At 35.3% G+C, this 21,736-nt stretch overlaps 1 protein-coding gene across 1 annotated transcript in view; it reads left to right on the top strand.

Moving 5' to 3' along the window:
- LOC148942057 (U5 small nuclear ribonucleoprotein 40 kDa protein-like) overlaps positions 1–21,736 on the top strand; it is a 30,556-nt gene that overhangs the window by 7,590 nt on the left and 1,230 nt on the right. The window contains exon 2 of the mRNA XM_089103576.1: positions 11,956–12,230. Within this exon, the coding sequence (XP_088959702.1) occupies positions 11,956–12,230 (275 nt within the window). The remainder of the gene's footprint in view (positions 1–11,955; positions 12,231–21,736) is intronic.

Here is a 21,736-nt window from a genome sequence, read left to right as displayed (position 1 = left end):
TTTCTTGCAGAATTGCCACTGCACATGTACCCATAGTTTCCGCAAAACTGGGCTTCAACCAAAATATTCTTGCATCTCTTTTTAGTTTATTTTCCCTTACTCACATTCTGCATGTTGCCCCTTTTTGTGAGATTTTTGCCAAGTCTGATAAAAGAAAAAATTTGTTAATATTTCTTTAGGTTTGCTAAATACCTGCTTCAATTCCTGCTGTGGTCACAAAATTCTAGGATAGTTCAGAGGTTTTGAGCTGCTGATCTCAACGAAGCTGTATCTTTGATAAATAAGAAAAACAATTTTAAGACTGTTAACATTCCTTGGTACCTGCTACTAATGCATTGTGTGAAGTTTAGACTTAGCACAGTATATAATTTTTTAATATTAAGTTTTCTTCTTCTTTTTTTTGTTTAGTTTTTTCTCTTTTCCTCTGTTGTTTGCAGTGTTTACTGTATAAGGAGTTTTTCAATAAATAAAAATAATAGTGAACACTTCAAGAAATTTACAAATAAATTTCTTGTTAATTATTGTCTTGATTTATCAGTAGTTGTACTGAACCAATCGTGGTCAAAATCCTCCTCAGGGCCATACTGTGGTGTTTCTTTTGTGGATGGTGAAGTTTTTCCCACAGTAGAGTGCAGACGGTCTGGTATCATAGTATTATCCTTTCCTGTTTAGCTTAAAGCATATTCCAATAGGCAATGCAAAGAACTCCCCCTAAAAAAAGTCCCTTCGGATCCCACCCTAAATACTAATAAAATTGATCCATTTTTTGCACTATCTTGGCTGGTCAAGCTCTTTATCACCAAGCTCACATGAAAGCTCAAATTCTGAGAATAGGACAATGATCAGTGTCGGAGCTAATGTCACAATTGATGATAATGGGTTTCAAGAGGTCCTTTCTAGGAGCTCCAAAAAAAGGAAAAAAACGTCCCCAATTAAAAGTATTTCCCATCAACCAGTCCAAGATTCTCCTTCCCAAAACTTAGGAATTTACCTCAAAATTTCTCCTAATACCCCCTTTGAAATAACAAAGATTACTGCAATAAGGGTTGCAATTTTCAAAATGTTAAAATCAATGTTTTCTCTTAACATTCACCGTTATGGATCCTTGCTAATAACTGTCCAAGATCAGAAATCAGCAGATATAATATTAAATCTAAAATCTCTTCTGAACAGCCCAATTAATTCATCTAAATGGAACCCAAAACAATCCCCAACAAAAATAGTAGTATATAATGTTCCCCTAGAAATACCAATTCAGGAGTTAAAAGAAGGGCTCTCAGATAGGGCTGGTAACACAATCCCTGTAGAAGATGTCACTCAGCTGGGTAAACCCAATTCTAATGGATTAAAAACAAGTAGATCTTTCCTATTTACACTGAAGGAAAAAATTAATATCCCAGAAAAGTTATTCCTATCTGGGCAAATCAAACCGCACAAGGAATACAAGCCAAAGCCTATCCAGTGTCAGAAGTGTCTGAAACTGGGACACACAACAAATAAATGCAATGAAATTTTCCTAGCCTGTAGTAATTGTAAGGGCTCTCATCCTAAAGAGTTGACAACTTGAAAAAATACTCAGCCTACAGGTATCAATTGTAAAGGCCTGCAGGAATCCACCAATAAATCACTATGCCCTGCATACGAGAAAAGAGCACTAACACTCCAAATAGCAACAGAGAAGGCCCTTCCATACCCTTTTGCAGCTATGGAAGCAAATGCTGCCCAACCACACCAAATAAAACCTATAATGAAATCAAATAAAACTCTCAAGTCAAACACTTCCAATGCATCAAGTACCCCTTACAAAACACCATCCTTTAAGCCCCCTAGCTCACATCTCTATCAGAATGAATCACCTAGCCAACAAGCCCCCCTGTCTAGTGAGATGAGGTTGGCCTGGCACCCTCTCCCAAGAAGAAACAAACCAGAAACACTACCAGGAATTAATCCCTTAACTGACAAACAGGATGCACAACTAAACATGCAATCCCCAAATATATGCTCATTCATTCTAAACTGTAATGCAGTTCAGGCCATGAATATACATCAACTACAGAAAACAAAAATCATTGCAGAATTGGCAAAAATCTTCATCCCTGATCATATGCTCATTCAAGCAAAAAAAGATCTTGCTTTACTATTAACAAAGCTGAACATTGATACACAGTCATATGAAAAATAAATCAACAACACAACACATATCAATACTCCAGTGGAATGTAAGATCACTCACAGAAAATAAGTTAAATGAACTAATCTCTTTTATGAATAATAATTCCATCAATATTGCTTGCCTCCAGGAAACTCATTTAACCCAAAATCAACAAATTAAGTCTCTGGGATATACTATCCTGAGAAAAGATAGATCATCAGAGAGAAAAGGAGGTGGAGTAGCTTTAATAGTCAAAAATAATATAAAATTCTGTTGCATCAAATTTCCAGATTATGTAAATTATTTTGATGCAATTCGTATCAGTGTTTGGCTGAATAATACAAAAACTTACATAATAAGCTTTTATGACCCTAATGGCCAAACTACAGATGCCATGGATTTCTTCAGCTATATAAATAATTCTAATATGTTGAAAAATATCATTATTTCTAGAGACTTTAATGCCCACAGCCTTTTGTGGGGGAATAAACCAGCAAACAAATCTGGTAAGTTCATTGAGCGTATGACTTCAAATAATACTGAATTAGCTGTTGCTACCCCTCCAAACCTGAATACATATTTCAACCCCAAAAGTGGCAGTTTCTCCACTATTGACCTACAAATTGTGTCTTTAAATATTTTCAATAAAATTTATATAAATAAAATTGATAGTCTATGTACTGACCACTTTGCCATATTTTGCTCCCTAAATGATCCTGCTTAAACCCTATCACATACCTCCAAATATATCAACACTAAAGCAAATTGGCCTATGTTCCAAAATAAGCTAAATGATGAAATTACAAGTTTCACCCAAAATTCATGCATTTCAAACGCAACAGCTGACACGCAAGCTGAAGTTTTGGGATCTTTACTAATAAATACAGCTAATCATGCTATCCCCAGGACAACACCCAGGAAAACCTTACCTAAACATATTCCCAAAGTATGGTGGACAAATGAGTGCCGAAATAAATGGAGAACAAAAAAGGCAGCTAAGAGAACATTCCTAAAAAAATCATCACCAACTACATATTTAAAAAAATTACAAGCAGAATCTAATCCAAAAAGGACCATAATAAATGCTAAATATAACCACTGGAATAATTTTGCAAATAATTTCTCCAGAGAAACACATGAGCCAATTATACATAAAGTCATAAGCCACATCTGTGGGAAAAAGACTTCCCCCAACCCACTCCTGTATGAGCTTATATATAATAATACCCATTATGACAATGATAATGAAACAGCTAAGCTATTTGCCACTCTTTTTGTTAATAAGCTAACATCAAATAATTGTAGCAAAATGTCCCCAATTCCTATGAACCCAAGTTACCAACCTTGCCCAGGATTCGAGTACATAACCAGCCCATTTTCAATCCAGGAGATGAATAATGCAATACATCATATTAGGACCAAGACTAGCGGTAGCTATGACAATATACACCCTACATGGAAAAAGAATATCATCCCTTCATAAAAACAGAAACTTCAATTTTTATAATCATTCTTGGGCTTCATCTATGTTCCCCGATATCTGGAAATGTTCATCCCTCTTACCAATCCTAAAGAAAAATAAACCCAAAAATAACACTGAGTCTTATAGGCCCATAATGATTACTCCTGTGATAGGGAAAATAACGGAGAAAATGATCTATTACTGACTCCTCTGGTTTGTTGAAAAAAATAATATGATCCCTCACACTCAAACTGGCTTCAGGAAACACCATTCCTCAACAGATGCTTTCATATTGTTAACAAATGCAATAAATGAATCATTCTAAAAAAATAATGTCCTAGTTGCAGGTTTCCTAGATTTTGAGGGGGCATGTCACAATGTGAACCATCAAATCCTATTAAATAAACCTGCAAACCTTGGACTATCCCCAAGCTAGTATCTTATATAAAATCTTTCATAGAATTGCGAAGTTTCATTGTTTGTATAGGTTCAGCCTCTTCACCCCTAAAGACAATAACCAAAGGCCTTCTCTAGGGAGCAGTTTTCAGCCGCCTCCCCTTTGCTCTATATAACTGGGACATGAACAACCCCAAAAAAAATGTACAATCTTCTGATAATTTGGAGCCATGTGCAGCTGGCAACACCTTGGATATAGCACAGTCAAAACTGCAAAAGTCACTTTTCCAACTCGAAAAATTCTCTCAACAGTTAGATCTACCTATTACACCTACCAAGTCAAAAATAGTCCAATTTCACCGAAAGTGAAATCATGTTAATGCAAGACTAACTCTAAATGGAACAACTATTCCAGAAGATAATTATATTAATTACCTAGGTCTCATGCTTAACCAAAAACTTAACTTCCACCTCCACATTTCAAACACAATAAAAAAATGTCATAGAAAAACAAGTATGCTAAAAAGACTTCTTTCTACACCCTGGGGTGTAAAGAGAACAGCTTACTCCAGTTTTATATATCACATATAAGACCCCATATTGACTATGGGCTCATCGTCTATGGTGCATGTGCAAAGACCCAGATGCAAAATATCGAAACAATACAAAACTATATAATACGTCTCATATTTGGTCATAGGAAACCCACAAGCACCAAGTTTCTGGTTATGGAGATTGGATTAACAACAATAAGGGAGAGATGCAGCTTTCTCTTTATAAAACATCTTCCAAAAACTGAATCAAATAGCTCATACACCCTACATAATTGTTTATGAAATCCAGCTATGTATAGAGGCATTGCATATGAGTATGCCAATATTCAGAAGAAGTTCCCTGTACCCGCAAAGTCTATTGCACCTACTTTCCCCCAATCCCCTCCATGGAATTGGTCAATCTCCATAATAAATACTGATTTTTCAAAGTGGACTAAAGAATTAACCCCCATTACTTTTGTCCAGAAAAAAAATTGCTGAACTTAATACAATTACTTATAAAAACCATTTCCAAATCTTTGTTGATGGGTCCAAACTAAATCTGAAGGTAGCAAGTGGTGCTTTTCTTCCTCACCTGAAAATTGCAATGGGTGAGAGATTGTATAATAATGTATCTATAATGTCTGCAGAGTTAAATGCCATAATCATGGCATTAGAACACCTTATGGAAAATAAACCCTTGATTGTTAATTAAAATAATATTGTAGTTTATTCTGACTCTTTATCAAGCCTTGAGTTGCTGTCTTTGGCTCCTCAGTATAAGTTGGATATTGACACTTATCATTGTCTTAGTATTATAGATAATCTTGCTTCAAGTGGCATAAGAACTTATCTTCAGTATATTCCTAGCCACTCTAGTATAAGTGGTAATCATCAGGTTGATGAAATAGCAAAATATGCTATAAATATTTACCATCCAAGTGGGAGACCAATCCCCATTAGAGATATTTACCGATGGAGACTATCAGATATTATGTTTAATAAGAATAATCCCATTTTTTTCCCCTTTCCCAATAAGTATTTTTCTAAAATTTATCATAGAATTCGTTCTGGAACAAATGGACTAAATTTTCTTACATTCTCTTATCAGTTTCCTAATTCAAGTGGTTCTGTTCCCCTGTCCCCTCTTTGCAGGTATTGTAATATGTATAATGAAACAATTGACCACTGTCTATTTGAATGTAATATGCTGACATCTGCACAGCATACCTTGCTTTGTAAACTGTCAAAGTACTTCAAACACCACAAAATCTCACTATCAGCCAAGAGCCTAGCCAACTATACCTGCACACAGAGCATAGAAATCGACATCTATCATCTTATATTTGAACTCCTTGAGACAAAAGATCTACTGAAAGATATCTGAGAATATCTAATAAATAAGAGACAACCAAGCCAGTAGCTCTGTAGCCCACAGAGTGAAGCAAAAGGAAAAGCAGCTAAATAGTATCTACTGAAAAGCCCGCCTGCTGTGAAATAGAAGAAGAAGAAGAAGAAACAATCCAATTTCTAGATGGTGTCTTTGAATAATGCAATACATCATATTAGGTCCAAAACTAGCAGCAGCTATGACAATATACACCCTACATGGATAAAGAATCTCACACCTTCATACAAACAAGAACTGCTAAATTGTTATAATCACGCTTGGGCATCCTCTAGGTTCCCCAATATATGGAAATGTTCGTCCCTCCTACCAATCCTAAAGAAAAATAAACCAAAAGATAACCCTGAGTCTTATAGGCCCATAATGATTACACCGGTGATGGGGAAAATAATGGAGAAAATGATTTATCACAGACTTCTCTGGTTTGTTGAGAAAAATAACATGATCCCACACACTCAAACTGGATTCAGGAAATACCACTCCTCAACAGATGCTTTCATTTTGATAACAAATGCAATAAATCAATCTTTCTCAAAAAATAATATCCTAGTGGCAGCTTTCCTTGATTTTGAAGGAGCATATGACAATGTGAACCACCAAATCCTTTTAAATAAACTTGCAAACCTTGGAGTACCTCCCAAGCTAGTATCCTTTATTAAATCCTTCATAGAAGTGCGAAGTTTCATTGTTTGTGTTGGTTCAGCCTCTTCACCCCAAAAGACAATATCCAAAGGCCTACCTCAGGGAGCAGTCCTCAGTTGCCTCCTATTTGCCCTATATCTCTGGGACATGAACCTACCCCATACGACTCTACAATATGCTGATGATCTGGTGCTATGGTCATCTGGCAACACCTTTCAGATAGCACAGTCAAATCTGCAAAAGTCACTTTTCCAGTTTGAAAAATTCTCTCAACATTCAGATTTACCCATTGCACCCACCAAGTCAAAAATAATCCAATTTCACAGGAAGCGAAACCATGTTAATGCTAAACTAACTCTAAATAAAACAACTATTCCAGAAGATAATAATATTAATTACCTAGGTCTCATGCTTGACCAAAAACTAAATTTCCACCTCCACATTTCAAACACAATAAAAAAAAGTTATAGAAAAGCAAATATACTAAAAAGACTTCTTTCCACACCCTGGGGTTGTAAGGAGAAAACCTTACTCTAGTTTTATAAATCACATATAAGACCCCATATTGACTATGGGCTCATCGTATACGGTGCATGTGCAAAGACCCAGATGCAAAAAATTAAAACAACACAATATGATATAATAAGTCTCATATTTGGTCTTAGGAAACCCACAAGCACCAGGTTTCTGCTTATGGAGAGTGGATTAACAACAATAAGGGAGAGACGTAGCTTTCTCTTGATAAAACATCTTACAAAAATTGAATCAAATAGCTCACACACATTACATAATTGGTTAAGAAATCCAGCCATGTATAGAGGTATTGCAGATGAGTATGCCAATATTCAAAAGAAGTTCCCTGTACCAGCAAAGTCTATTGCACCTACTTTCCCCCAATCCCCTCCTTGGAATTGGTCATTTCCCATAATAAATACTGAATTTTCAAAATGAAATAAAGATTTAACCCCCATTGCTTTTGTTCAGAAAAAATTTGCAGAACTTAATACAATTACCTATAAAAATCACTTCCAAATATTTGTTGATGGGTCAAAAATGAATGAGAAGGTTGCAAGTGGTGTTTTCCTTCCTCACCTGAAAATTGCAATGGGCGAGAGATTATTTAATAATTTATCTATAATGTCTGCTGAGTTAAATGCCATAATCATGGCATTAGAACACCTTAAGCAAAATCAATCTTTGATTGAAAATTCGAATAATATTATCATCTATTCTGACTCTTTATCAAGCCTTGAGTTGCTGGCCTCAGCTCCTCAATACAAGTTGGACATTGACACTTATCATTGTCTCAGTATTATTGATAATCTTGCTTCAAGTGGCATAAAAACTTACTTTCAGTACATTCCTAGCCACTCTGGCATAAGTGGTAATCATCAGGTTGATGAAATAGCAAAAAATGCTATAAATATTGACCAGCCAAGTGGGAGACCAATCCCAATTAGAGATATTTACCGATGGAGGCTATCAGATATTAATTTTAATAAGATTAATCCTATCCTTTCCCCCTTTCCCAATAAGTATCTTTCTAAAATTTATCATAGAATTCGTTCTGGAACAAATGGACTAAAATTCCTTGCATTCTCATATAAGCTTTCTAATTCAAGTGGTTCAATTCCCCTGTCCCCTCTTTGCAGGCATTCTAATATGAATAATGAAACAATTGACCATTGCCTATTTGAATGTAATATGCTGACGTCTGCACAACATACCTTGCTTTCTAAACTGTTAAAATACTTCAAACACCACAAAATCCCACTATCAGCCAAGAGCCTAGCCAACTATACCTGCACACAGAGTATAGAAATCGACATCTATCATCTTATATTTGAACTCCTAGAGTCGAAAGATCTGCTGAAAGATATCTGAATATATCTAATAAATATGAGGCAATCAAGCCAGTAGCTCTGTAGCCCACAGAGTGAAGCAAAAGGAAAAGGGCTAAATAGTGTTACTGAAAAGCCCGCCTGCTGTTAAATAGAAGAAGAAGATGGTATAATTAAAGTTTTAGTATTATTTAATTATTTATAAAGTATTATATTAATTATTATTTAATGGTCCCAAGAAAGGTTCCAAACTTCACTTAAAGTGCAAGAAATAGTAATTGGCCGGTAAGAAGAGCAATTTAAATGTAGTTTTCCCCTCTTTAAAATTGAAGAAACAGTACCACATCTTAAATTCTCCTGTACACTAGAAGCACAAATGCACATCTAAATAATAAATGAAAATGGCGAGTAAGGGGGAGGGGTGGAAACTAATGAAAGAGACAATCACTACTTGCTGTGTTATTCTTAACCTTATTAGAATTAATGACACTTCACTATTCTCATTTAACATAGGAGACCATACTTATAATATCCTGATGACTCTGGATAGTTTTATATTCACTTTGCATCTTATGTTTGATCAGGAATCATTCTGTAATGCAGTCAATTCTGTTTATTTTATATTTTTAACCTCAACTTTGCTTTATTTTTCAATTTATTTAAAATTGGATTCAGAGATCTAATAGGTTTTCACATTGCAGCAACAGCCTGAATTTCTTTTAGATATTAGATAAAAAAAAGTTTTTTTTTTAACTGAAAGTAAGGAGCAATATTAAAACTTAAAATGAACAGAAATTATTCTGTATATGAAAGGGGCTGTCCCCTCCTCAACGCCTCACTCTTTACGCTAAATTTTGACTCTTTGTTGCAACTCTACTTTTTAAAACAATAAAAAACTTTAGCGTAAAGAGCGAGGCGTTGAGGAGGGGACAGGCCCTTTCATATACGGAATAATTTCTGTTCGCTTTAAGTTTTGATGTTGCTCCTTACTTTCAGTTAAGTTTTTTTTAGATAATTTCTGAAGGTTTTTCAACTATTGCAGGTTCGAATTTGGCTCACCATACATGAAAAATTAAAACGAAATTTGTGTATTAATTCTGGCAGATATATTCCATATATGAAGGGTTGCCCCTCCTCAATACCTTGCTCTTTACACTAAAGCTATTAGCATTTAAAAAAAAGCTTCCTGTTCTTGTTAAACGGCCTCCGTGTTTCAGTAGCCGCTCTTAAAAAATTGGGACAAATAGTAAAACTTTAGCCTAAAGAGCAAGGTACTGAGGAGGGGGTGACCTTTCATATATGGAATAATTTCTGTTCGTTTTGAGTTTTAATTTTGTTCCTCATTTTCAGTTTAAAAAAACTTGTATTTTATGTTCAATTTCTGATTGTTTTCAAATAATGCAGGTAAATCTGACCCACCCTTTATGAAATATACCCCCCCGCCCACCCATCAAATTTCCTTCAGACAGTTGCATCCTTGCTGAAAATCCCCCCTCCCCACAAAATTACTTGTGGATGATTCAGCCTGAAAAATTCGCCTTAGTAATCTTTCATTTGAATACGACTTTAGTCTCTAACATGCTTTTCAGTCACTCCAGGAATGCCCCCTTTCGTGAAAATTAAAGAGAATTTCTTATAGTAATTCTGTACTTTGTATAGAAAGTTGTTATACAACAATTCAGAAGGGGCTCATTTGATAAGAAAATAAAAAGGCTAGCACCCTTTTTTATAGTCAAAAGTGATTGGAGGGCAATTAGACCCCAATGCCCTTCTTTTCCCCAACACATCCCATCAAAATTCTGAGATTGTCATTTTGTTCACGTAGGTGAGAAGTCTGGAGATTATGTCTTTGAGGATGGCAATCCTCCCCCCTCAAAGCCCTCATGACAAAGGTTCTAAGTTATGCCATAGGGGATTGTAACTTTTTGTATATAGAAAATAAAAATTGTGCTGTTTTTAAGAGTCAAAATGATCGGAGTGCACCATTTCCCCTGGAAAATTCACTCCCCAGAAGTTGCCTTTCCAAAGGATGATTCTTCTTATAGAAATTCACCCCAAGAACCCCCCCCCCCCCCCTCAAAAAAAAAGTCTGTATACTTCAAATAACAAATACTATACTAAATCAAAATACTGAATTTTGATCAGATAACTTTAGGGAAAAAATGGGCATAGGAGGGGACCCAGTTGCCCTCCAATCTTTTTGGTCACTCAAGAAGGACACAAGAACTTTTATTTCCGTTCAAATGCAGCCTCTTCTGGTTTTCTGGGACCATTATTTCATTACGATCATCCCTGGAAAAAAACGACGAATCCGTGATCTGTCTTCTGGCAATAATAACAAAATTTGACATTTTTGTATATAGGAGTTATTTAAGAGATCATATTGAATGAAGTTTAATGAAATTAATATTCTATATGGTAAATTCTCCAGTATTTTATAGCTCATATCTGCACATAGGCAGGGAGATGGGACTACTCCCTTTGAGATTGATCTAAAGGAGCCTTCCATCCTGGAAGACTGTGGCCTAAAGATTCACTCCACACAATTTTGACACCCACCCTAGGAAAAATGTTTTATCCTGGGTTTAATGTATTTTATGTCCCAGATAGAAATTGAAGCTAGTCTGTATACATCATGTAGCTAACTCTTCAGCATAGGCTACCAATTCCCCCTCTCACAATGTTTGCCTGGAAAACATAGTGTCCAACTACAAATGATGCACATCAGCTCTTGAAACGAAGACCATACATCATATCCTTGGTATATTATCCCCAGCTCAGAACTCCTGGAAAAAATCTGCTTAATATCACAATTCTCTAAGGAATTGAGTTTTAAGCTTTCAATAGCAACTGGCTTGGATACTAAGCCAGTTTTGCTTGGCTACCTATATGCAGTTTTCTGCATATTTGCACAAAACTATGTGTATGCAGTTTATTTTTCATATTGTAGTCTGACTGCTGTCACTTGCCTAATGTACATTTTCTCCTCCTTTACATAACCATTTTTACTTTTTTTGCCAAAAAATCATCAATTTTTCCTTAATGGTGCAGGATTGGGAATTCCCAAACATTTGGATAATGTGTCATACCTATACGTTTTTATTAGTATTAATACTAATATAGACATAAAGGGTAGTTCAAGATTTATGTGTTAAAGGCTCAGGCCTTTTCATAAGTTGTAATGTATGCCCTTTTAAGATTTCAAGTTTATGTCCTTTTATGAATACTTTTTAAAATAGAACAGCTACAAAAAAAAGTTATATCACAGATTTTATGAGGGAAAATTATTTAGAAAATTTTATGGCGTTTTCAGGGGGTGGAATATATTATTTACTTTGGTTGTTTAAAGGAATAAATTTCTAGTTTGAACTTCTCTATTTCCCACTATGTGTGTACCTGCAATACATAGTCTCATTTCAAAAAGTTTCATACTTTTTTGCTAGATTTTCCTTTTGCTTTAAATCATTATGATTTTCTTCACTTATTGGATGCAAACTGGAACTAAGAGCTCGTCATTTTAGGCGCTATGATGATTCACATGGCATGATAGCAGTAGCAAAAAGGCCAAATAATGAATCGGTTGCTGTATCACAAAGAGGGAAACAAATCCAGATGTCAGGGCCACCACGGACATCGAATCTTTTGGCTCCCATAATGCTCTTGTCTGGTCACGGTGGAGACATTTTCTGTGGTAAATTTCATCCAGATGGTACAATGTTCGCTAGCGCTGGATTTGATAGGCAAATATTGCTCTGGAATGTGTATGGAGACTGTGAGAATTATGCTGTTTTGCAAGGTAAGCTATGCCTTAAAAATGTTTAGTAAATACAACTCTATTGACCTAAGGGAGGAGAGTCTTCTTGCAGTCTTTTAAGGGGCCCCTAGATTTTCTATGAAATATGTTCTAAAATATTTAGACTTTAGATAGTTTGCACAAAGTTGCTGCTTTCTGAAGGATTTCAACTCTCCCCATCACTATGACAATTGTTATTATTTTTGCTGTTAAACGATGTTCCATATTGTCAGATAATAAGAAGAAATTCATTTCACAATGCCAAAGTAATTTTTGTGTAATCAATATAAATCAATTTAGAATATGCCCTCAATCGCCTCTTATTTATGAGCAATTATTACTAGGTAATTGGAAACAAATCTACTAGATTAAGAAATTTTTCCAGTCGACGTATAGTAATTATTTTATTTTGCGTTATTATTAATCTGAAATTTCAAATCAGCAATACTAAATGCCAGTTAAGTAGAGTGCACTTCGCATCCAAGAATCTAATCACTAATGTGATTAAATGACTTTAGTTCCCACCAGCACAGACAACATTTAGGTGAATCCAAAACGCCTGAGCGTACTTTAGGACTTTTCTGAAAACATTGCCATTCTAGCATCGTGCACGAAACGGCTTCAAGAATTCCGAGACCAAGTGAGGGAGAGAGGCTGCCAGATTGTCATAAAAATAAATACTAAAAAACAAATTGCATGGCCAGCACAGACTCACCCCTGAGCATCGCATGTGGAGACCATTGCATAGAATAAGTCGTTCATTTCAAATATCAAGGAATTAAAATTGAAAACATAAGATCTACCACAAAAGAAGTGCTCTCTAGAATTAATCAAGCCAATGGAGGCTCCAATAGCCTGCAGAAAGTTTGGCGGTCCCAAAGTGTCTCTCTATAACTGAAATTGTGACTGTTTAATAGCGACGTTATACCAGCTCTGATTTACGCAGCTGAAACCTGGGACTTGAACCAGCAACAGGAGAGAAGAGTTCTGCTTTCAAGAACACATGTCTCACAAGAATTCTCAACATCCACAGGCAACAAAGGATAACCAACAAATCCATCCATGACAAGACAGGTCAGCTTCCTGTGACAGACTCCATATGAGTCTGTCATATACAAGCTGACATCAAGACAAAAACCATTAAAGTTTTTTATTGCATAGCCTTTGTTTATGGGCATTGCAGTTCTCTGCTATAAAAATTCATTTAGCCAAAAAAAATGTTGCTAAACGATGGTCGTAATTAGTTTTACGATCCCAAATAAAAGATGCTAGTCCCTCCAAACTTACGGCCTTTGGTTCGTTAATTCTAATGATTGCAGGCTATATTAACTAACCATTTATGCTATCATAGTCGCAGTGACAGCTATAACCTAGTAAACAGCAAGCCATGGCCCAAAAATGGCTGTCTGAAAATTGTCCAGTGACAAAAATCTCCAAAATGGTATTTATTCTTATCCTGATCCAGTTTCATAATGTTGTATTGATAGAAAAGTCAAAATTTCAAGTTTTACGAAAAGGAGCCTCAAACTTATAAACAGTCTTATAAAACTTACACAACCTCTCTCACCCTAAAGGAGTTTGTAAGATCCTAGACAGGCCAAGGAATTTGTAATAAACACTTAACTATTACAACTCCTGCTAACCCCTCACTGCAGCACCAAGACGCCTGATGCTAACACAATTCCCCATGCTCCTGCTCTAACCTAATCTATCCACATTTTCACTCTTCACGCAGGACGACCTACTTTTGTTTAGCAACATATGGGTGGCCAAAAAGAAAATATACCTGACAGCTGTTAGTTGTAGCTAAGTACCCAAAACAGAAGACAACATCTCACACTTTATCTCATAAATTGATTTGAATGTGAGAAAGATTCTGGGAGTGTGTTTTTATCCATTGTTATCGTTTACAAATAAGTATTTACTTTATAGGAGGCACCTGAGACCTACTGTTATTTAATTTTTTTAGTGCTGTTTCACAGAAAAATACAACAAAAAGTATAACATTCTATGGGTCCTTAAAGCTAATGCTTGTCCAGGAAACTGATAATTACATTAAAGAAACCATGCAAGTTACATAAAGGACTTAAACATTCAATCATATATATGTAAATAAAATAGAATCGACAATAAATATATTAATATAATAAGGTTGCAAAGATGTGAAGAATGAAGAAAAAAGGGAATTGGGATACATAGATTCTCAGTATCTCTAACTGAAAGACTAAATAACATAGTTTTTTTGATTATTTTATAAATACTAAATCAATCAGCTACATTCCTCAACTTTTAAAGTCTTGTCTCTTAGTAACAAATATGTTAGTTTTTTATTGATTTTAATGTTACACTTGCGCTATTGAAGCCGAAAATTGAAGTAACAAGACATTGGTTTGAAAAGCCAATATCAACATTAAATTGTTCCCAACTATTGTCTACTAATGCTATCTGTTTACATCTCTAAACTTGATTCATAATACAGATAGAAAATTCTATTCTAAGGTTTCGTCTTTTCAAAACAAAAAGATTATGCCTTAAATCTTTACTCTGATTCGTCAGTTATAGAAATTACTCTTAAGAGGTTGATCCAAGCACAACTCACTAAATTACACATGTGATACTTAGGCTTTTTGGTCATGCATGATTTTAGTTTTATCCACAAGTCTGACTATAATGTGGCTTGAGCATGAATCGTAGAGGACAAAAATCTTTAGAAGCTCAAAATGTTTATATTTGCTCTACTATAAAATTATATCGATGGGAGATTCGGTCTTTTCGGCCACAAAATATGTATTTTTTCTTACATCCGGCCTCTCCAAGAGAGATTTATAATCAACCTCTTTGGCTCCTATAATTTAATCTCTTGATACAAATAAAAAAAATGTGTGGGATTTAGAACTGGTCTCACATGAAGCAACTTAGCTTATTTCGGATTTTCTTCTTTTTTTTAGTTTTGAAATGAGGATAAGTTCAAGCTAAGATTACTTTTCAGTTGTAATTTATAATTTTCTTTTGTACGAGTTGCTTTATGACTGGCTGAAAAGGAGTCTCAGGTTTGGTAGTTAAGAGCTGGTGATAAATATTAGTGTCTGTGCATTAAAAATTTTAAAATTGAAATGGGAGTTGATTTTTATATTTTTTTATTCGCCTGAAAAAATCTTAATTTTGCACTATTGGTATTTTCGTGAGCATTCATATACCAGTGATCATAATCTTATCATTTAAAAATTATTTATATATTACGTCAAGATATTTCAAATAACATTTCAAGTGATAGAACTAAAAAGAAAACTATCTTAAGAAAGGCGGAAGAAACATTTTAGATGATTTTAACATTGCACTTCTAGCATAAACACTACTTGAATTATACAGGCATCAGGGGCGCCTATTTACAAAAACATAGGGACAAGGGGAGGATTTTTATCGAATTTTTTAAATGAAGAGACCAAAAAAATATTTTTCAAAATCCATGAGTGAGTGAGTTCTTTATTTAACTATAAAAATCATAAACAAAAAACTACATCAACAAAATCTCCCCCATAAGGCTTCATGGCCGGGACAGAACAGGGGAGAAAAAAATACCAACACACAAAAAAAAAAATATAAACAAAATAAAAAAAAAAGAAAAAAAATCCAGTCGCCCACCTTAATAATCCCCAGAATGACAAGATAGGCAGGGGATAACACATTAATTCACCAACTCAAATAAATATCCAACTCAATCCAGAGACATCAACTCCAAGGGAACCCGGAAAAAAACTTAATTACTAGCTACAAAATCTCTAACATAATTTTTGAACATACCAAACGAGTGGCAGCTTCGTGCAGACACTTGGAGCGTGTTCCAAATCCTGTTGCAAGTTGTCAGAGGGGTGAAGTCAGACCTCATTGATGGATTATGAAGAATCTGTAAATTGCTGGAAATGCAGAGATGATAAGTCGATTGATCAAAAACAAAAGATATATTGTTACAAAGACCAGCAGGAAGATGTCCTTGCAACTGTAAAAAGATGAAGGAAGAACAGGAAAGAAAATAGAGAGATATCAAATCAAGTAAGGGTTTAAGTCAAGATTTGTTAGTTTCCTTAATAAGAGTCCTTACTTTATCATTTAGTTTTGAAAGTGGTATCAGAGACGATGGAAAAGTTGACATCCAAATAACAGAACAATATGAAACATAAGACTGAACTAGGCTGTAGAAAAAGATTCTAAGAATCGACCCTGGAAATATGTGTTTAAGCTTTCTAACGATTCCAGGACTGCCGGAAACTTTCATTTTAATCAGGTCAATATGATGTTTGAAGGAAAGATTTTCGTCAAGCAAGATGCCTAGGAATCGAACGTAACGGTCCTTAGGTCTACTTAGAGAACCTCTTGATACTTGTATTTCATTTAAGTCGGGGCAAGCCTTTGAAACTCTGGAGTAAACGAGAAAAAATGACTTCCCGACATTTAAGGCAAGATAATTTACATCAAACCATTTGATAACTCTTTCAAAAAGGACATTTATCTTTGAACGAAGATCAGACTCAGTTCTACCAGCTGTGCCATGAGTACTGTCATCAGCAAAAGCAATAAGTGCATCCGGTAAGGACGAACTCCTGTCACAATTAGTGACGGATGCTGGTTGACAAAGATGACAGCAAATGGTAGGTTTTAAATTTTGAACCGCATTAATAAGATCATTGACGTAGATTAAAAAGAGTATCGGTCCAATGACAGATCCTTGTGGAACCCCAAACTCTATTCCCAAAGGGTTAGAAAAGTGCGGATCAACCGAGATGACTCGACAAGATAAATATGATAAAAACCAAGAATAAGCATTCCCTCTTATACCAATATGGGACGGGACAGTTTCCAAAGAAGAATTTTGTGCGTTAATGAGTCAAATTCTTTTCGTACATAGAGAAAAAGAGACAGACCAGGGTCAAGAACTGAATGTAAATAATTTAAAAGATTTGTGCATGCATGCTCAGTTAACAGCCTCGTCCTAAATACAAATGGAAAATCAGTGAAATAACTTCTGGAATCAAGAAAATCAAGTACTTGAGAAAACACAGCCTTTTCAAGAATTTTAACAAACATTGATAAAATAGATACGGGACGATAATTTGCAGGATCATTCCTTGATCCACCTTTAAAAAGAATGATAACGCAAGCACGCTTTAAAATACTTGGGAAAACACCATTTTCGAAAGAAAGATTGTCTCGTGAGGGCAGAAATGATGACAGGAAGAATGAACTTTACAAACTTAGTCGGAATACGGTCTGGGCGAGAAGATGAAGAACCCTTCAAACCATTGACAATTCTGGCTATTTCAGTTTCAGAGGCAGGTTCCAATTCCATTGATTTAGGATAAAGCGGTCTAAGGTTAGCCCTAAAGTCAGGTAGAGAAGAAGAAGGACTTACAGAAGAGGCTTTAGTTTTGCCGATATTAGCAAAATAGGAAGTAAACGCATCTTGAACTTTTAGCTCACCCTCTACATTTTCGCCTTCCATCACAATACTTGAAGGGGTAGAAGGAGGCAGAAAAGATGGTCTAATAACAAATTCGATTACCTGCCATTCTTTCTAGTGTCTTTACCATATTCAGGGAACTTTCAGTAATAAAATAACAATTTGGTCTTTCGGTAACACGAATTATAAACGTCAATAAGCTTTGAAAAGTTGAAGTCGAGAACAACAAGAAGATGGCTTAGAAGACCTGTAAGCCTTCCAAAGATTATTTTTCTTCCTCAAACTTTTAAGGAGTCCCGGAGTCATCCAAGGATTCAAAGGGGTTGTTTTTTTCGATGCCGGATTCGACTGGGGCGCATCACATGTATCCAAGGTAACTTCTTTCAAAGAATCATAAAAATAATTAAACAAAGAACCTATATCAGATTTATTTTCAGAAATACTCCACAAACAAGCCGCCAACCGTGACCTAAGAAGATGCAAACCCTGATCATTAAATTTTAAAGAGAAAAAAACCTGCTCCTTGGTTCCTCCTTGGCAACGCATCGGAAAAATTATACGTGGAAAAAACAGGAAAACGGTCTGAGATATCACTTGTCAATACAAAATTTTGCACCAAGGTCAACGATGAAAAAATATTATCAAGCAAACAAGCAGTAGTGTGAGCAATGCGAGTTGGAATGCATGCAGAATGTAATGTTCCACAAACTCATCAAATGATGAACAAAGACCCTTTACATTAACCTGAAGCACAGAGAAACTACCATCTCGTTTGAATACTCGATCAAAATCCGATGCATATTTACAACTAACTGACAAATAAGGATTTGATGGTCATTTATTAGACTGGCCTACTGAATTATTAATCAAGCTAGGAACATCTATTGGATTATTTTCAAATTGAAGTAGTCTCTCACCCAAGGAGGAGATGTCACCCGAACTACAGTCAAACAAATTCAAAGAAACAAACTAATCTCTCTTTTCTTAAAAAAAAATAAAAACAAAAAAAAACAATAAAACATACACCATATCTGCCTCTTGCGGCTTCAAAAATCACTTTTTTCATTTTTTTAAGATATTCCGTGACAAATACGCCCGATTTCGCCAGCTTTGATTTCGCTCTGAAAACAGTATACGCCGTATCTTTAGTTGCAAATTTCACAATAACTGGCGCAACAGTCGTAGGTGTCTGGATATTCCGAGCAGCATTCAAAAGTCTGTAAAAACGGTTTACATACAACAATTGTTATTTCTGGACATTTACACCCATTTTCTTCACTATATCAAGAACAGTAGTACCCAGGTCATTTCTGGGGTCCTGCTTCACTCCAAAAAAAAACAAAAAAAAACTAAAGAATCATGTAAGTTATCCTGTTCGTAATCATCCAGCTTTTCCTCAATAGTAGCCACCCAAAGTTCTAATGACTGAATCGGGCTATCCAAAGATGAAAACAGTTTTTTCTATTTTCTCAAACTTTGTGTTGTATTCTAAAGTGATTGTGTCACGTATTTCCGAAATAATAAGTTCAGGGTTCAGAGTAGCTTGTTGCGATTAGCCTGCTACACCTGTCAAGGAAACCCCTTTTTTCTGAACTTTTTTTTCTATTTCTTTTGCTTGGTCAAATTTAAGCTTTGTAACTTCATCTTGGGCTAAAGTAAGTTGTTTTTAGGATGCAGTTGATTCGGTCAAAGCAGTTAAATCACTACCCGCGCCTCTCTCAGTTTTCTTCTTTATGAAGTTATTGTAAAGATCTCGAGAAGATTCACACTCACGAAAAGCATGATTAACGCCCTTAGCGGTTTTTTTCGAAGCTTCGGCATAATTTCCACTATGACAGAAGATGCTCTTCCACCACAGTCTGAAAGTGATGGGACCCGTAGCAAAAAAAAAAAAAAATGCATTTTGGCATAGACTTTTTTTGGTTTGTTATGTTAACAATCCGGACTGGCCAGAGGGGATATCCCTTGAACCGAGCTACCGCCAAATCTCCCTTCTAAAGATGAAAATAATAATCCAATAAATCGAAAGTTGACTTATCTTTAGCGGACAGGGCCACGTAATGTGGAGGCAAACACCCTTATTGGAGGGGGCCCGGTGGAACGTGGGAGCCTGTCAGTTTTTTCCACCATACTCCGACATCCAAATTTCTGCATTCAAATTATCCAAATCAAATTGTCCGTATTAAAAGGAAAAACTGTCACTGCTATTACGTTATCTGGCAAACACTCCAATTGCACAACTTCTCTAATAGAGGGCAGTTGCTCCCTCCCCTGCCTCCAATTCATATCTCTGCAAGATATTGCATAAGTAAGACTGCTGAGGCTTTATAAGTAATCTCCTACCTAAAGGCTGGATGGGAAACCATAAGCTTTTTGCTTGCTTTGTAGAGCACAACAAGCTGGGTGATACACACGATCTTTGGGGTTTAACAATTTCTTATCGCCAGACTTGCCTCGTCAGCTTCAATCTTAAGTTCCTGCACTCTACATTGAAACTTCAGATAATCTGGTAAAATTTAATTATATTTTCTGTCTCTTCCAATTTGTTTAAGAATCTTTTTACCTCTAATTGTACAATAGATATTCTCTGTTTTAAAGAGTATTTTAGGATTTATGTTGGTGAACTAAGGTGGGGCAGTTTCGTAGGTTTAACTTCTGCTTGGTTTTACCATCATATATTTGCGCTTCTTATAATATACGGAATTTTTTATATACCAGTTTTCATTGAGCAGAAGCTAAATACAGTAGTAGATGAGATTTCATGAATACTCTCTCTTTGAAATATTGTGATTGTTAACACGCTATAATTAACCCGTTCAAGATGCTCTAATTTGCTTTTAGCACTCCATTAGGCCCTATCTTCAATTCATCTGCAAATCTAACTCAGTCCAATTTTTATTTCATGCTATATTTAGTTCCTCTGCCATTGAGTGCTAAATGTGCTTGATTTAGATTAATTATTTCCACTATTAAATTTAGAAGCTGAACATTTATGATAATTCACTATAAAAGTTTTATCTGTAAAAACGCAGCCATCTATTTTAGGCACAATTATGCTATTTCTCATGACATTAAACTTAGAAACACATTTTACAGTACAATTAAGAAGTGGATTTAGAACACAAAATGGGCAGAAATTAGCTCAATAAGGATGTAAAACATAAAAAGCTATTGATGCTATTATCAAACAGGAATTTGTCCTCAAAATTTTTCCATAGACCATTGTTCATATTAAAATATGCAAGATACGCAATTCTAAAAAAGAAAAGAATTACATAGATTTTTCTAATATTTTCGTAAATTGCTCTAAATCAAACACGGCTTTGCCTAACTACTTTTGCGAATTTAGAGGCAAAAGATGGGCCATTTTGGATTTTTGGAGTGAGATACCGATATATCGGTAGCGTACAGATACAATACCGATTTAATTTGCAAATAAATTCCCCATCTAAAGTTTAAACCCCCCATTCTCTGCCCATATTCATACTCACATGTTTGTCCCTGGTCTATTACACACCAAGGAACAGCCTCAATAATTTACTGTGGATTCCAAAAATTAGACCATTTACAAGAATTGTTCGATTTTTTTTTTTTTTACTTTTTCTGATCAACAGCTTCTGAGCGCACAAATGAAATGGTGAATATTTGCGGAAGTGACAAATAAGAAAAAAAATTGAATCAAAGAAGCCGGTTTAGTTACATAAACACAAATACGTGAAAATCTTATTGAAAGAAGCCAAAGATATTTATTGAAATTGATTGTCCAAAACCCAAATTTCAATAGCGGGACTTTTGAGTTTTAATCATTCACATATTCATGTGAAAACTTTACTTTACATTCATATGATATGGTCTCTTAGTAATTGAATCCATGCTAGTCACATTGGATACAGGCGTGTAGCTAGAGTTTTAAGTTTGAAGGGGGTTTTTCTTGGTTTTAACCGATTGAACCTTGTGTCTTTCACCCATGCAAGTGGACATTCATTAAACAGATATGTATTGTTTATTGTATTCTTTTTAGTGTTTTGGTAGGGGATGTACGTTCTTGAAGTCA

This window comes from Artemia sp. Qi Xiang Cuo, chromosome 17, assembly GCF_049724085.1.
Source record: "Artemia sp. Qi Xiang Cuo chromosome 17, ASM4972408v1, whole genome shotgun sequence".
Lineage (NCBI taxonomy): Eukaryota > Metazoa > Arthropoda > Branchiopoda > Anostraca > Artemiidae > Artemia > Artemia sp. Qi Xiang Cuo.
Note: the sequence above shows the minus strand (reverse complement) of the source record. Positions and strands in the feature narration are given on the sequence as shown.